Source organism: Rhinolophus sinicus, chromosome 3 (assembly GCF_057876585.1).
Source record: "Rhinolophus sinicus isolate RSI-liver-muscle chromosome 3, RSI-T2T, whole genome shotgun sequence".
Classification (NCBI taxonomy): Eukaryota; Metazoa; Chordata; class Mammalia; order Chiroptera; family Rhinolophidae; genus Rhinolophus; species Rhinolophus sinicus.
In genome coordinates this window covers 121,724,465-121,743,027 of record NC_142503.1, presented here as the reverse complement: position 1 = coordinate 121,743,027, position 18,563 = coordinate 121,724,465, and the positions used below count along the sequence as shown (strand labels likewise).

Below are 18,563 nucleotides of genomic sequence, written 5' to 3'. Positions count from 1 at the left end.
TTTTAAGAATAATTTGAGGAAATGGTAGAAATAATGTAAATAAGTACAATTATAACACACTGAAGCTATTTTTCCACCCAAAATTCAAATAGTCAAAATATGAAAATTAAAAGATCACTCTCTATTGTGTAGTAATTCATTTTAGTTTCAAAGAAACCCATGAAAACTTACCAGAATCTATTTGTGATGAAAGCATCACCAATGATTGTGATGTTTCTAAATCGTAAATTACTGTACTACCAGTGTTGAAAGAGGTAACCATATGAGCTGGATCACAGCCTATAAAGTCAACCGATGTAGGTATTCCATGCTCTGAAAGGAGCCCAAAGAGATACAGTGTAAACACAACATTTTAGAAATCTCTGCTTTTCGGGTAAGAAAAAGGAATTAGAATATTCTTGAAATGTTAATAATGAAAAAGAAAGCACTTGTGTTAAGATGGTGAGCTGTAATAGGTAACTTCCCCTCAATTATTTAAAGTTTTATGACATTCTATTTAACATATAAGAAAAATATAGCAAGAGGGCTCTTAAAGTGAGAGCAGACATGTACAAAAGTTATTTGTTCTATGCATTTTCTTCTAAGAGAGAAAAAAAATACTGACTGAGTCTTTTGGTCCACTTGCCAATGACAAATTATAAAATGATATAAAATTATGAAAATTGATAAATTATAAAACGATAAATTAGCATTCTCACATCACTGTCTTGGGAAATTGTTCACCTGGCTGAGACCTATAAGCCTTATCAAGTTGCTCATACAAGTCAAAATTTCAGATCTGTGAAAATGAAGCATGGACTCTGGAATTCACTGATGCAGTACTATCCTCAAGCCTGAGCAGCAACTTCTCTCTTTAACATAATAGAATGAACTAGCCAGATCAATGCACAACTAGATTAAATCTGGAGTCAAGCAATTAATTACCTGGATGAAGCTAGAAACAAATATCTAAATGAATTTTTACCTCTAAAGCTTGGGTAATTGAAAAACTATTAGAATCACTAAGGTATCTAAGAGACCCAATAAAATTAAGCATATAAACCATTCACCCAATATGTTTTAAAACAAAACATACTTTTTAATAAAAATAAAAGGTCTGACTTTAAAAAATAACTTGGAAAATAAGACTAATACAGGTATATAAATATATGGATTATCACAAGGTAAATTGGTTACAGCCTTTTTTGACAGGAAAAGATTTGAAACCATGCATGTAACTCAGTTTGTACTTCTAGTTACGGGTGCTATTGCAATGATTATGGCTAGACTCCTCAACCACTGTGCTCACACATGTTTCCAGCTGAACTTGAGACTAATCCCTGCAGTCTCTCTAGGCAGCTGCCTGAAGCAGGCAGAGGGTCTCATGCTGTCCCCATGAGTAGCCTCATCTGTCTACTCCACTTTTACATACAAATAGTTTTATTTTTTAAAGAAGACGTGTCCTGAAAAAGGTGAAAAAAAGCACTGAGCTACAGGTTATATGTGCAAAGCACCTTTCTTGTTTATGTAATAAAAAAAGACAAAGTAAAAAGATTATCACAAGCTTTATAAAATTCTTTCAATGTACCTCTCGGAGTAACAAAGAAATAGTAAATCAGTTGCTTTGTCCTTTTCTTTTTTTTTTTTTTTAAATACAGGCAAAATTTACTTACCCTTGTCTCCATTGTAAGTGCAAATACATGGCAATTTTTCTTGTGGATTCCATAACCTAACAGTGCCATCTGCTGAACAAGACAGTAATTGATTTTTTATGCCACTATAAGCAAGACCCCAGACAGCATCTGTATGAGCAACTAAAGTGCCAGCTAGAACATTTGGCTCTGGGAAGAAACAAACAAACAAACAAAAATTAGCCAAAGTAAGTTTAATAGAAATGCTTTGGTATATAGCGATAACTTACCATATAATTAAGTATAAGACAACACATACCAACTATAAAGATAAACCAAAGTGTATACAATGGCCATCTCTTCTAAGTTGTGGAGTTACAGGTTATTTTTTCCTCCCACCCATACATTCCTGCATTTTTGCAATTTTCTGTAAGGAACATATACTTTTTTAAAAACTACTTTATTGAACTATAATTCCCACGCCACCAATTTAAAATGTACAATTCAATGTTTTTAAATATGTTCACAGAGTTGTGTCATTACCATACCAACATTAGCACACTTTCATCACTCATTAGCCATTTCCCCCAAATTCTTCCTCCCTCCCTTTCCACATCTACTGTTTCTACAAATTTGCCTATTCTGGACATTTCATATAAACGACCTTTTGTGACTGGCTTCTTTCACTTAGCATAATGTTTCCACAGTTCATCAGTATTGTAGCATGTATCAGTACTTAATTTCTTCAGTTTTTGAGTAATATTCCATTGTATGGATATACTACATTTTATTTATCCATTCATCACTTGATGGACATGGTGGCTAAACATTATGAATCCTTTTGTTCTGCAATCCTGTTTCTCTAGTAAACTCCCACCTTCCACAGATATTTCTTATCATCTCTGCAATTCACACAGTTCCCAACCTCCTTCCCTAATGAAAGATTATCGGGTGGCCGGTTGGCTCAGTTTATTGGAGCGCAGTGTTCATAATACCCAGGTCACCGGTTTGATTTCCACATAGTGGAAACGAGCAGTGTGCTGAGCCCTCCACAACTAGATTGAAAAAAAAACGACTTGACTTGGAGCTGATGGGTCCTGGAAAAACACACTGTTCCCCAATAAAAAAGAAAAAAAAAGAAAAAAGAGAGAGATTTTCTCTCATACTTCATTGAGAAAATACAGCACTGAAATAGAAGCCCTCCCCATCTTCCTGCCTCCCAAACTAGAAATCTGCTAGTGTCTAAAGCAGGGGTGTCAAAACTGCAGCCCGCGGGCCAACAGCGGTCCGCAATCCATTGTTAACTGGCCCGCAGCGAATTCCAAAAATATATTTAGTTTACTTAAATAAACTAGGTGAGGCAATACGTACTTCACCCTGAGTGAGTGGCCCGGCTGTTTGTGTATTTTACCGCATATGGCCCTTGGTGAAAAATGATGAAAAAAGTTTAGACACCCCTGGTCTAAAGCTATCTTCACTGCACTTGCAGATACAAGTAAGGAACTGTCCTCCTTCCCATCAAAGACTAATTCCATCAGGTGATTCTGGATTCCATTCAACTCACTAACTTGCTTTCATGTTTCCCTAGGACACAAATTCTCCTCCTCCTTGGGATCCACAAGCAAACAAATAAGCTCCAGCATCTCACAACATTAAAAGAAAACCAAAAAACCTTCATTACCTTAAACAGTAGGAGAGCGTAGAATAAATATGCCTTTTTATGTCCCATTTACTCTCCAAATCACTCTAACATGATTTCTAATACCAACACCACACCAAAACAACCCTTGCTAAAATCACCAATGATGAACTCTATCCTACCACAAACTTAGTAATATTTTTCTTTCTTTGATCATCTCTCCTCCTCTCCCCTCCTCCTCCTAAGCACAGTGTTTTTCATCCATAAAGTGTGTATTGAAAGGTTACCCAGAGGTCCCTTCACCCTCTGGTTTTAGCCCTAGCAATCAACCTCGTTCTGGCTGGCCAAACCTGGGTAACCTATGTCACTTATAAAAAGGAACCTTTCTATCCTCATATTATTAGACCTCTCAGTGACATTTGAAAGTGCAGACTGCTTCCTTCTTTTCAGAATGGTTTCTTCTTTTGGTATATTTCCACACTCTCCTGCACTTCCTCCAACGTCAAAGGCCAGTCCTTTTTCAGTTTCCTTTGTTGGCTCTCTTGCTCTAACCACTTTCCCAATATCAAAGTCCCTTCTCTTCTTTCTCTATACAACACACTCTCCATGTTATACTATGCATTCTCATATCTTGATATTGATTTTACCTACTTGATAATGCTGTCTCTTAACATGCCTAAAAATCGAACTCACCATCTTTTATCTTCTCACACCTGTTCTGCCCATTTCACTAAATGCTACTATCACATATGTAATCACTTGTGTCCAAAAGTAGTGATGAAAACATTCTGAATTAGATAGTGGTAATGGCTGCACAATCCTGTAATATAGTAAAAACTACTGATCTGTATACTTCAAAAGGGTATTTTGAACTACATAAGCTATTTCTTAAAGTTTAAAAGATTGTTCCTTAAGTTTTGTTCTTTTTTATAACTAATGCTGAAATTAATCAATGCTTTAATTAATATAGTTTATTTTTTGGACAGCATAAAACTACCATAAAGTACCAGCTTAAATATTTATGGCATAGTTAATTTTTCTCTTTAATAAAGCAATGGAGTGCTTTATTGAATGGAAGAACTAAACGAGGACATTAATATATGTTTAAACAACCTTATAATAATATTTGAGGTATTTACTTTTGCCAGCTCCAGTCACTTAAAAAAATACATCCTGAACCTTTTACTTACCATATGTATCATATGGATCCACATTAGGGCTCGGCATATTCCACCATTGGATGGTCGCATCAATACCACCACTAAAACACTGTTCTCCATTAGAACTAATAGCTAATGATAGAACAGGACCACTATTATAGGGAAAGAGGGAAAAAATTATTTATAAAGCCTAAGAAACAATTTATATCTGCATCCCCCAACCTCTGAATATATGTGGTATCTAAAAACTGGTTAAGGTAAACATGTACATTTGAACAGTACTGATTATATTCTCACTAATACAATTATTAATCAAATAAAACATTATTCAACTATTGTCTTTCTTAATACAAAACAAACATTAAAAAATCACAAGGTTTGAGGATTGATAAATAATAGTTAACAATAACTATGGCTATTGATTAAGTATTAATTCAATGAAACTTACATGTGGGCCCTGAATGTGTAGATAGGCTCTACATCTAAAGAGGCACTCCTAAAAGGGGGAAAGAGGTGGGGAGGAGAAGACAATTAAACAATCATACATCACTGGTTGATATTCAAGAGTCATTAGTTAAGATCAAATGAACACATAAAAGACATGGGACCATAAAGAAGAATTACTTGTAATTATTAGCAAACTTGGAAGAAAAAAACACAGGATAACATTAAAATATTTACTTTTTGGCAGGAACTGTTTTTTGTAAGTTCCAAAGTTTCAGAGTATGGTCCTCAGAAGCAGTAACCAACACAGGTTCTACAGGATGAAAAGCTAATGCCCGTACTCCATCAAAATGACTACGTAGTGTATACTTGGGGTTCCATGTCTTTCGAAAGGCATCTTTATTGGCAGGCAACTAAAAAGAAAGAGCACAATATTTAGTGGTAAAAGTAGTAAATTGATAGGCATGTGGAATTTTTGTTTCTTGGTTTGGTCTGTTTAAAACATATATTTAAAACTGCTTTGCTAAAATGTCCAGTAGATATTTAATGTACCTTAAAAACTATAATAAACCTTTATCATTTAATAAGAACTAAAAAGAAAATTTCACTAGCTTTCAAATACCTAGATCAAATGAGGAGTCCCTTAATCTCTTTTACCTAATCATCAGGCTAAACCTAAAGGTCCTATTAAATGTGAGTGACAACACCAAAAAAACTACCATGTAGCAATACTTTACATGAAAACAATAAAAATTATATAAATTACTAGCAAAAATCCAAGGGTACAATATTAATAATAAATTGTTATTATTGAAAATTAGCATGTGAATTTTTTAATGGCAGCAAGTTACTTTCTAAAAGTCTAAGAATATTTTCATCCCGTTTTCATTATCGTTGATACTGATAAGAGGTTAATCTTTTTACCTTCATTTCTCCATCTGTAAAGATAGGCTGTGAAACCTCTTCCAAAGTAGTCAAAAGTTTACTAGAATTTATTTCTTTATGTACTTTAAAATTTTAATAAGAACAATTCAGCCCACCAAGGCTGATGTCTCAAAAGCATGCTAACATTAAGTGTAAAATGTAGAAAAACTGAATTAATTAAAAAGGAAAAAATTAATTTGCTGAAGAACTGCAAATGCATTAATACAAAATCTAAGTATAGTTAACTCTCAATTGAGTCTTTATTGTCTATAAAAAATTTAATCCACGACTAGTTTCACCTCTAACGCCATCCTTCCATCCTACCTCTGTCCTCCCCCATCCCTCAAATGTAGGACTAAGTATTCAGGAAATGGCAAGCTAACTTTAACAATTATCCTTAAAAAAAAAATAAAAGTTCAAAAATAAAACTTGCTTTTTAAGAAGTATCCTGAAGGCAAATAAGTGATTCAGGTTCTCTACTGTTCTCTTATTCGCACCAAAATATGGCTTAATTTGAGTAGGTAATTGAGAGTTGACTACTCAAGATAGATATTTATCAACCAGTATTTTAAGGTAATCAATCATCCCAGACTCCTAAGGAATCCACCACAATATCTAAGAAAAATTTAAACACCACAAAGAGAATAGTTATAAAGAAGTCACTTCAACATATTGAAACGCTTAAACTTATCTTTTCCATGCACCTTGACATTAATTCTGTTTTATAAGTGTTTCCAAAAATTAAGGAGCCTTCTATTAAATCATTAAAAAATTAAAAATAAAACTGCACTTACATCATAACTATAGTCTGCATCATTTGTTACCGTCAAGTCTGCAAGGTCTCCAAGGCCCAGTACACTTAACAAAACATCATCAGAACCCATAATAAATGACTTGCCTCCTCCAGATGGAAACGTTATTGGTTCAGCTATAAAGAACAAAACCGCTTCTTAAATGCTGAAAAATCATACAGTACAAGACAATATTGTGGGGGGAATGTAAGCACTTAACAGTTACAATACAGTAATATAATTTTTATTTTCCCACTTCCCTCCTTATTTCTTCCGAAAACCCTGTTACTGAGTAGCAATAAATGAGTGTTTATTTAATAAAGAAACTGCAACATAATCTTCCACAAATCAAATGTACACTAGATCTATTACTCCAGGTTGGGAGGTGGGGCACAAAAGCTTTGTTGATTTAAATCAGTTATTACTTCGGTACAATTAAAACTATAGTATTTTTTAAATGTTATAGGTTATTGCGAAGTCTTTTTGCTTTGTATCATATTTGCTTAGATGTGCTAGGTATTCAAGTCCCTGATAAAAATTAATATAAGCACTCAAATATAGGTGGTCGCCAGTCTGTAATCCAGTGTATCAGTTTACTGAAATGAAGCCTTAAATTGCTTAGATTCCTCCAATAACAATGGTCTAGGAAGAGAGCAGTTCTACCACCAAAAATGTCGATTTCCTTTCTGTAAAAGATTAATCCATACGATATTCAGAATGTCTTCCAGCTTTCAAGCTGTGGCTATGACCTTTTTATTTTAACTTCCCTTTTATTTACCATGATACTTCTAAAATAACTAATCTATATCGACTAACTATAGACTTTAAATTTCTGCTACTTGGAACAATTAAAATCAAATACTGCCATAATTAGAATAATTATACTAATACATATTTTGCGTTAACAGTTATAGTACAAACAAAATTCTCAATATCATTCAAACATGCTTTGAAAGCAAAATTTTAATCTTAAAATGCAAGAAAAGTACACAAGTCATTGTAATACAAAACAACTCAACATATCCAAACACTTTTAAAATTCATGAGCAAATTTAAAAGGGAAACAAAAACTCAAGCTAATTATCAATTTAAAAAAATTCCTATGAATAATAAATTTAATATACTACAGGAAACGTAACAGGTATAATGAAATTTGTTAGTCATCACTAATACTACTGAAAATAATGCTGAGAAGGTACAAGGCAACTTCTCCTAGATACAAATACTACAGCAAAAGTAAAATTCATCTTTATTTAGAATATCTTATTATTTATCTAAGAAAGCTATAATATCAAAGTAAGCTATATAATTTGACCTAAATCAAATCCTAAATGAGATTACTAAAACTAAGTAAGCTATAATATCAAAGTAAGCTTTATAATTTGACAAATAAGGTCCTAAGTGACACTGCTAAAATGTTGTGAGCCGGCAACTAATGTAAATTTGATTAAAAATATGCATATGGATACTAATACTATTTAATGTTTCTTTTTTCTTTAAATTTTTTTAAAATTAAAATACAGCTAACATACAATATATTAGTTTCAGGTATAATCTTTCAATGATTATATTTATTGAATCGGAATAATCTGTAGCACTCACTGATTCTTCCTACCAATATCTAGTAAGCAATTATTGGTAATACCAGAAGCAGTTAAGAATGTTGAAATCCATAGTTTAAAATTATGTTTAAGAACAATTATATGAAATTCATTAGGTAATATTCACTCAAAGAATTTTTAGCCAGTACAAGGACAGATTTTTCTTTTAAGCTCCTAATTTGTTTGTAAGACAAGTTAGAACAAAATGCCACAATTCCTCCCACTCACAATTACACACTCAATAACACAAATCTTGATAAAAGCCTACTAAAGTAACTTTAACATACTAGCAAATTATTTTGCATTATCATTATTTGTGCACAGATATTTCTAATCAGTTGTTGACCAATTTAGGGGCATGTGAAGGGAAGTGCCTGGGCAGTATTAGCTAGTTATACTGGAGTTTTAGATTAATTGTATCAAACAAAAAGTTAGTATTATACCCCTTTCTAATTAATCATATGACTACATTTCTCTATCTCTATATACACAGATATTTATTTACACATAGCAACCTATGCTGCTTACTCAGTATTTATTACATCTATATCGATGTGAAAAAAATCTTTTAAGCTACATTTCTACTTTCCATAATCACCCATCAACACTGTGCATGTGGTAATCACAGTAAATATTCAATTTATTTGCCCTTGTTTCCTCGCAGAGGGAATTAATTTGTATTCTATAAATTCATTTTCTTAATGTTAATTAATTACAGCACGATTCCAAAAGCATAAAAATGTCATTAGTAATTCAAATAAAATTTATTAAAAGCAGTTTTTAATGATGGAAAATATGACACTCTTTATTTAATAGACTAAGGGATTTCACCAAGCAATTTAAGAATACTATTATCATATTTGCATTTTCCTTTATGAAAATCTTAAGAGTATAAGATGGGATCTTCACAAGGTCCTTTATGTACTTCTATAACTAATCCTTCTTTATAGATACCAACGGCCAAGGAAATCTGAAGCTAACATATCAAACTCTTCCTTTAGCTTTCAATTTTATCAAACCTAAAGAACACAGCCCAATAACTGATTCCATTTATACTAACATGACATATCTTAAGTCTATTAAAAACAGTCTGAACAGTTGTAATGCAGAAGTTTCTCTTTGAAAACAGACATTTTTTCTCTATAAACTGAGGTAAGACACAGGCTTCATCAGGAAAGCATGAAGCTGGAAGTTGTCACTGAAAATGAGAGATTACGAACTCTAACGTCTCCTTCTTAGCTCTAAGTTGAAGCTGAATTTGAATCGTCTAAAATAAATTCTAAGATCTACCCTTTGAAAAATATAATGAGGTTTGCGCTTAACTCCCCATCTCCTCCTCCTCCAGCATTAAGAATTAGATCACTGACTTACATTCTCTTCTTTAAGAAGCACCCATATACATAAGCACGCACAGAGAGCTCTAAATTGGTTTAAGTGCAAAATCTTCAGTTTAAATGTACAATGCAAACTACAAATATTTTAGGAAGTTTTCCTCTGCATTATTTGGTGAAATAGATCAAAAGCTAAAGAAGCTAAACTACCACTAAAATGCATAAAATAAAAAATAATGGAGTTGGTACGTGTATTTTAGAAAATACTTCCTGAAGTAAAACAGGAAAATAGATCAATAATAGAAATGAGATCTAGAAAAATTAAGACTATTTTACTTTTCCTGTTGCTTTTCATGCTTTAATATGTTTTGGGTTTATTATTTTAGTGATTTTATCTATTCTTCCTCAAATTTTCTTACAGATTATGATTGAGTGGTAAATGCATACAGAGATGACTGTAAAAGAAAAAAAGGCAAAATTATTTAACTTTAACTGTACGAAAAATGTGCTATTAGAGAACTCGTAAAAGAGAATGAGATGCATTTAAAATTTTTTGACTGGGGCATCAAACAAATTCCATTACATATCAAAAATAGAAACATCAATGAAATTCAATCAATATGCTAAATTATTAGATAATGAATAACCTTATATATACCTGACATATCACAATAAACCTTTGGTAAGAATTCAGTCTTATTACTTAGAATTGTAATTATCAGGACCTAGAATTATAAATTACTCAAGTATATCTACATATCGTCAGCTAACATCAATTCTGGAAGTAATGCCTGAGTAGTTCTTTATTTCCTACACATTTCTAGTTTAGGCAAATTTTAGAAAATTCATTACCAAGTAGTATATACTTGGTACCAAGTTAAAGAACAATGATGCTGCCTTATTCTACATTGATTAAAGCAGGCACTGTTACATATAATTTTAGAAATAATATACACATAAATTTCCAAGTACAACGTCTGTCACTTATTTGTCTAATATGTGGTAGCTGTTACTAGTTGTTCAAATTTAAGCAAAATTACTAAATAGTTCTTTTCCATTATGTACTTATTTTAAAGTCTTTTTAAAAACAATTTTCCTGCTACTAGATCTATAAGCTAGATTTCTGAGAGACACTCTAAACTGACCCCTATAATAGAAACAACTCCACGTAACATTAAAAACAAAAACAAAACAGAGACATAGAAGCCAAAAATTTCAAAATCCTTAAGACAATTACACAAAGAGCTTGCCCAACACCTTCTCTGAAGATCATATAAGATGATCTTCAGCATTCTAAAACAGCAGCAAATTTACAATATTAAGGATATGTGATCTGGAATTAACGTCTTCTGAAATGTAAATAAACACAGTAGCTAAATTTTGTACCTTCCTCTGCTCTTGCACCTTCATGATCAGTCATTCTAGTAGAGGCTGACCTAGACTGATTAATGATTCCTGAAGGGATGTGGGGCAGCTCATCATCTCCCAGATCAGCTATCATGTCGTAGAGTTTTGTCCTGTTGACCCCTGTAAATTAATGTCAGCAGCAGAGGTTCATTTAATGGCTACCGCTTGACTTGCTCGTAGCCTTTAAAACCAATTTACTAACAAACAGGATTTTTAAGAAGTTCCAGTTACAAAAATCTCAGATAATTAAAGATGTCTTCAATTTTTCACACACACCAACCCCAAAATATTAACGTGATTTAAATATTTAAGATATTCATTTTCTGTGAATATGTGTATACATATATATACATAAAATTGAGTCTTCTGTCACTCAATCAAAGTTCTGTAAACTAACAAGACACAAAAGGTAAACAGAGGAAATTTTGGTGTTTAAGGTTAATATTCAAGTGTAAAAAATAAAGCATGAGTTTTTCCAACTTAATTCATTCACTATTTTGAAAAGTTAAAGAAATAAGTACAAATGATTTTTATGAGGGTGCAACAAACAATTAACTTTCCCTGGTGTTTATGTGGATATTTTCCTGCCACATTCGAACAAATCTGTCATTAACAAACCAACCCCAATTTTCCTCTAAATATTTTTTCACTTTTCCCAAATATGAAAAACCTGATTTACCCATAAGCTCTCTGATTTTCTCATATAGTATGGAAAGTCAACACTGTCACAGGCCATACATTTAAGGGGAAATTTTCAGCTGTTGCCTGGATAATTGAGGCCAAAATAGAAAACTCAAAAGCACCTGCAGTACAGTGGGATCTCTAACTATGAACTTCAGAGAAGCATCTCTTACGTATTTTGAAAGAAAATAGTTTTAAGAATGTTAGAAAAACTAATTTGCAAAGACAAAAGAAAATGCTTCCTAGTCAATATAAAGTAAAAATTAAAATAGGCAAATCTAAGGTTATACATTATGACCTTATATTTACTAATGTCAACATTAATGGACTATGCAATTATTAAATTTCACTATAGCTATTAGAATATTAGTAACTATATAGGAACTATCATTCATCTATGTGTCCTTAATAAAATGACAGGTAGTGAGATGGTAAGACAATGAAAATAGGTAGAATCTTATACATTTATTAATAAGCTCTATTTTACAGTAATCCCTGACATTTTAGAAATGCTTATGCTTAAGCAACTCTACTTCTGTACTTGACATACAATATGTCAAGTAGTCTGAATTTTCTAAAATAATTATAATGGAGAAACTTGGTATAATTTGAGGATTTTCCCCGACAATGAAGTGACTGTCAACAAATTCTCTAATAAATGAAAAACTGTCAACTGGATGTCTAACCATCAGTTAAAATCAACATGAAAGAAAATAAATGTTATCCTTTCTCACAAAATAGCTCTCCTTTATAATTTTCCCACTTACGAGTATCACCTCCATTGATTTGATTTCTGTTCTTAAAATTCTGTAACTACATCTCAATAATTCTTCTTCAACTTACAAAATAGGGGTAGGGACTGTTTTTAAAAAGAATCCTCCCTTCAAGCAATCTTCAGGTTAATCTCTTTGTCTCTATTGACTTTATTCTAATCAAAGATTTCATTCTTAGGAATTACTGCAATAGATTCCTAATTGGTTTTCCTATCTCCCAGCTCCAATCAATTCTGAGTATCGCATTTATTGTATCACCCTTACTCAGAAACCACAGTGACATTTCAACACTCTTTGGATTAAGGTTAACTAACATCTTGTACTTAACCTTGCAGGTGCTTCATGATCTGATCCTATTTTTCCATCCAATCTCATCTTTTAATGATCCACAATATAAATCTAATTTTCCAGTCAAAGCAGTTTCCCTATAGTTAAGTATCAACATTCACTAAGGTTATTTCTACCATATTGTGTCCTATCTGTCCTCACCTATTCCTCACAAAGGTGAGACTGCACGTGTGCGCACGCTCCTATCCTCTAATGTGCACCTCAGCCTACCACAATTCTACCCAATTCTCCAAACCAGTTCTATCTACTGTGAAGCCTTTATTGATCTTTCCCTGCTCATTCTTATTATTCTTGTGTGTACCCTAAAATTGACTTTATTAGATATTATCTTATAAATAATTTCATCATATGACAGCTAAAATCAAATACAATAAAGGATTAGTTTGTCATTATAGATCATGTGAAGTCATACTCTTCCTGACACATAGACTGGGACATATGGAAGGAAAGAAAAGTCAGAGACAACATGAAAGTTACTGTTCAAAGTGAGGATCCTAAATTACATAATTATTACTTTTTTTTTTGCATTAGTCTCTATGTAACATAGTGACAAGCTTAGGAAAAGCTGTCAAGTCCCTGCTTTAATTCTAGTTTCTCAAAAACTGTTTAAGGATTAAAGCAGATTTCATAACCAGATATATACCATGTTTCCCCGAAAATAAGACCTAGCCAGACAATCAGCTCTAATGCATCTTTTGGAGCAAATATTAATATAAGATCCAGTCTTATTTTACTATAAGACCCGGTATAATATAATATAACATAATATAATATAATACCGGGTCTTACATTAATTTTTGCTCCAAAAGACGCATTACAGCTGATGGTCCGGCTACGTCTTATTTTTGGGGAAACAGGGTTAACAGTCTTATCTAGCATCTACTTTGTAAAGCATCTTTCAACTGTAAATTTAATGCGTCTTCAAGTTCTTTCTAATTCTATCCAATATCCTAAATAAATGTAAGAAAAAGCAATTTCAAATAAAACATCTGAAGTGTGGATAGCAATGAGAAAATTGTTAATGGTATTAGTGTAATAGAATAATATATAATATCAATAACAAAGTATTATAACAATACTCAAAAGCATAACTGAAGACTCATGAAACATTAATTAAAAACTGATTCTCAGTTATTGCTAAAATCCATAGAATACTTTTTCTAATTTTTATAGCAAGAAAAACATTTCTTACCATTATGAATTATAAAACAACCTACTCAACCTCTTAACCATGACCATCAAATCTATACAAATGCACAATCTAAAGATTACAGGACAACAACAAAAAATACTAACTACACCATGTATAAACCAATTTACTATGGACTGACAACCGTTGTTAGGGGTTTTATACATCCAAGCTTACAGACAACTTATGACATATGAAATTTATCTTTCTATATACTCTCTTATTCTAAGTAAAACAGTATTTTTTAAACAAATCTAACGTTTTCTCTTTCTCAAATGTTCCTTCCCTTTGTTAATCATATATTCTGAAGTGAAACCAAGTGTTGGCAGGCAATCTGGAAAAGATAATTTTATTTTAGAATAAGAATTTAGTTATCCTTCTTAGATCTGTTCTATTTTTGACTACCATTCCAATTAAAATAAAGCTTTCACACAACTGTCATCTTTTTAAAAATGATACAATATTAAGGAAAAACAACTAATTTAGCTGCAAAGTGATTCTGCAGTTTAAAAAAGCACACTAAGGGGCAGCCGGATGGCTCAGTTGTTAGAGCGCGAGCTCTCAACAAGTTTGCCGGTTCAATTTCCACAATGGGATGGTGGGCTGTGTCCCCTGCAACTAAAGATTGAAAACGGCGACTGGACTTGGAGCTGAGCTGCATCCTCCACAACTAGATTGAAGGACAATGACTTGGAGCTGATGGGCCCTGGAGAAACACACTGTTTCCCAATAAAAATTAAACAAAAATAAAAAAGCATACTGATTGAAAGCGCATAGATCTGATATTTTCTGTCATCAAAATGCCTAAATTATTTTCTTCGGGGAGAACAACAACAAAATCAGTTAAAGAACTCAATGGTCTGTGTTAAAAGTATATTAAGCCAGAAATATAAAACAACTGCATCTCTTAGGTGAAAGTAATATTCCTTTATTATGAAACAACTGTGTTTTTTTCTTTTATTTGATGCAGGAGAGACAATATTAAACTGCTTATGGGCTCTTTGAATTTATATTCTCTCTTAAATAGAAGCATATTAATCATCACAGATATTTTATAGTGTGCCAAAGTGTTTTGTAAAGCCCACTGAAGGTTATTGCTACAAAAGAATAATTTCTCCTTTAGTGTATTAAAATGCCTAATATACAGATATTTGGACTAAAGTCACACTTTAAAAAATATTCCATTTTCTGGTGACATTCTGAAATCTCAAATCTGGAATAGCAAATGAGAAATACTAATATGAAACCTAAAAGAAAGAAAACTAGAAAATGATCCAGGGATACTCACAATTTACTTTAAAAGAAATATATAAAAGTTAAGACTTCCCCTCTCCAATATACTGATTGGTAAGTCAGAAGATGTATATCAATTCTATAACACCAGTAAAAGAGAGAAGCGGAATGACAGATAAATCATATTCTACATATAGAAAATACAGGAAAGTCAGGATAAATCAGAATAATTAGGAAAACTAAAATAAATCCATCACTAGGAACCAGAATTGTAAACATACATATTCTCAGAATGTGAATCTTTGAAATGGGAAAGCCTCTAAATCTTTTGAAGAAAGTAAATGAAATAATTTAACCTCTTAAGAAACCTCTATTGTACGGTATAAAATAGGACAGAAGTAACAATAAGCCATAAAAATAAGAGCATCTGTCAAAAGAAAATACTATAATCCACAATTTAAGCTTCCCCAATTTGAAAAAGACAAAGATTTTTAACTCCTTCCTCATATTCTAAACAAAGATTCCAGAGTTCAGATGCTTCATGCTTACTTCAAATGTTATACACTGTATGGTTTTAAATTGTTATTGATTTTGATATACATGTTTTTATAAGATACAAAATAAAGAAAAAAGGAGACCATAGAAAACTAGAAAAATCCTACCGGACGAAGATTTTAACAAAAGATTAGAACTTGCCCCTCATTCCCTTCCCCAATTACAGAAAACTTAGAAATTATTTAAAAAATTAAAGAAAACTGAGTAGACTAAATAACAGTATTGTATCACTATTAATTTCCTCGTTTTCACTGTTGTACTGTGGTCATGTAAGAGAATGTCTTTGTGGTCTGGTAACATTCTCCGAAGTATTTAAGTAGCTAAATGTCTACAACTTACTCAGTTCTCTGAACTGTTTGAAATAATAAATGTATATATTTACAGAGAGAAAAGGATAAAGCAAATATGGTAAAATGTTAACATTTGGGGAACCTGGGTGAAAAGTACATAGGATTCCTTGTACTATTCCTGCAACTTTTCCTTAAGTCTGAAACTATGTCAAAATAAAAAGTTAAAAGGAAAAGGAAGCTTAACTCTTTTGAAGCCTGTGATCAAAATCACTGCATCAATTCTCTTTAATTCCATGGTCTTGACTTTTAGAAGTATTAATAAAGTACAGCTCTTAAGTATACCTCACTTAGCAAGAAATTAATACTGAATTGTATTTATAATTCAAGGCAAGGTTGTCACACTTTTAAGTCATTTTCTTTTGCCTCGAGTAGGAAAAAAGAAGGGTGGAGTGAACAAGTCAGAAGACAGATAAACATTAGCTTCTTAACTCTTTGATTTTAGAAAGTTTTCCATTTAAGAGTAAAATTATGGTTGAGTCTTAACTAAGTTAAAAAGTTGACATTCTTGTCGCTTTTTTCTTTCATTTAAAAAAAAGGTATTTAGATTGGATTACATCTGTTGATTCTATATGGTAAAGTTAGCAAATAATTTTCTTCCCAGTAAGAAGCTGGAAAAAAAAATCTTTAGAAACTTAGTGCTAGGATCCAGTAGATATGAGTCATTCATGTGGAATAAGGGGGGGAAATATCAAAAGACTACAGTTTATGAATTATTCTAACTTGTACAAAGCTGTATCTGGGAAAATGCCAGAATAAACAATCAACAAAGATAGATATGCCAGAATAAACAACCAACAAAGATAGATAATAAGAAGGCTAAGAAAATTTATAAGTTATCTTTTAATGTTAAATTACATATTAGTATTAACATGATGATCTATGTAGATAAGACCATTCGAGGTTTATAATTTGTCAAATATAAAAAATTGTTTTAATTCCCTAAGTTTTATCTGTATGGCAGGGATTCAAGGCCAAAATTTTCTTACTGAACTCTGTATTTAATATTAAAAAGTATTTATCAAAATTCACAAAGGAAGTGTAAAAAGAAACAATTTATTATCTCCTAATTACTCAATCCTAAAATACTGCTGGAAACCTCATCTTTCTATCTACATACATAGGTAACCTTAAAGACACTGACGTTTACAAAAACATTAAGTGTGTGACACATTCTAAAGGTTTAACTTATGGAGGCTAGATTAATCCACAAAATGCAATACAATGTAACCACTAAAATCATATTTTATTTAGATGACTATAAAGTAAGAAAAAATTAGTTTAAAATAATATAGTGACAGTCTTGTTGAAAAAATTTAAAAGGTTTATGTATAAACACACTTAGAAAAGGTTGGAAATATATATGCCATGCCAAATATTAACCTCTAAGTGGTAGAACTGCAGGAGATTTTGACTTTTTCTTTGTTTCTATATACTTTGTATATTGTCGGAATAAGAAGCAGGAATTATTTTTATGGTTATATAAGCAAAGTTAGTTTATTTTTTGGAAAAAAAGATACAGAATCAAAATTAAAGGGGTTGGCTGAAAATACAGTACATCTGGATAATGAAATAGTACTGAGACATGAAAGCCTCAAGCCATGGCTCTGAGGTCCCCCAACTCCTGATTTAATCACAGCAGTTCCCTTTCACCCATTTCACATATTAGGTTCTCTAATATTCTGTTGGATAACAGGGTAGCTTGTTTAAAAAAAGAATAAAGAAAACGTTATACAGAGGAATATTTGACAAAAAATGATGTTTTCTATAAGCTAATGTTAAGTAGGCAAATAATAAAATTTTGTGTACTATTGGCCTATTAAGGAAAATTAAAATTTTATGGGAATTTTAAATGTTAGTTTAGTTCATCTGTTTCTAATATTTCTTAAACAGACATGTTTTTTAAATAAAAACTTTTAGAAAACTTTAAAAACCTACAATTAAAAAGGACCTTAAGTTGAGTTATATGTTATTTCTAAACCTCAAAAATGTATAGATCTAATATTCTATCAGGAAAAAAATGGGGTATTTTAAATTAAAAGCAACATTTGACATTTTTTTCTAAAGAAATCTTCAGCAGATAAGTCAGTTTATGAATAATATAATACATAAAATAAGTAATGTAATATTAAAATAAACTGCTTAATTTCTTTAGAAAAAGACTTAAACCCTAAAATTCTAATGCCATTATATCTATATTAAAATAGTTAATCATGCAAAAGTACTTTTATGATCAACATACATGAATTATAGAGGTAAGTGATGTTATAGTTGAATACAGCCTCTGCCCAGCACTAAAGGTTTTAAAATACAATAAGCAGTTCATCATAGTCTGAAAATTCTTAGAGAATAGCTTGTCTTTCTTATTCACATACAGTAACAAATTAGCACAATGTTATAAAAGAAAATTGCCTAACAAGATATAATAAATCCCCAAAACTCCACTTACTAGCCTCGACAATAAATTAAACCATTCAAAAATAAAAAGGCCTTACTTAAGGAAACTTACACTCTTTTCCATTACACCTGC

At 31.7% G+C, this 18,563-nt stretch overlaps 1 protein-coding gene across 4 annotated transcripts in view; it reads right to left on the bottom strand.

Annotated features, from left to right (window-relative positions):
* Nucleotides 1-18,563, bottom strand: part of STRN3 (striatin 3) — a 92,959-nt gene that overhangs the window by 9,812 nt on the left and 64,584 nt on the right. For 2 of the 4 annotated variants that reach the window (XM_019754512.3, XM_019754513.3), the window contains 7 exons: nucleotides 10,887-11,027; nucleotides 6,572-6,705; nucleotides 5,091-5,266; nucleotides 4,858-4,905; nucleotides 4,440-4,561; nucleotides 1,653-1,820; nucleotides 172-312 (listed from right to left, as the gene is read on the bottom strand). In XM_019754512.3, coding sequence (XP_019610071.1) covers nucleotides 172-312; nucleotides 1,653-1,820; nucleotides 4,440-4,561; nucleotides 4,858-4,905; nucleotides 5,091-5,266; nucleotides 6,572-6,705; nucleotides 10,887-11,027 — 930 coding nt within the window. The remainder of the gene's footprint in view (nucleotides 1-171; nucleotides 313-1,652; nucleotides 1,821-4,439; nucleotides 4,562-4,857; nucleotides 4,906-5,090; nucleotides 5,267-6,571; nucleotides 6,706-10,886; nucleotides 11,028-18,563) is intronic. The other 2 variants (XM_019754514.3, XM_074328122.2) reach the window with 1 other exon arrangement.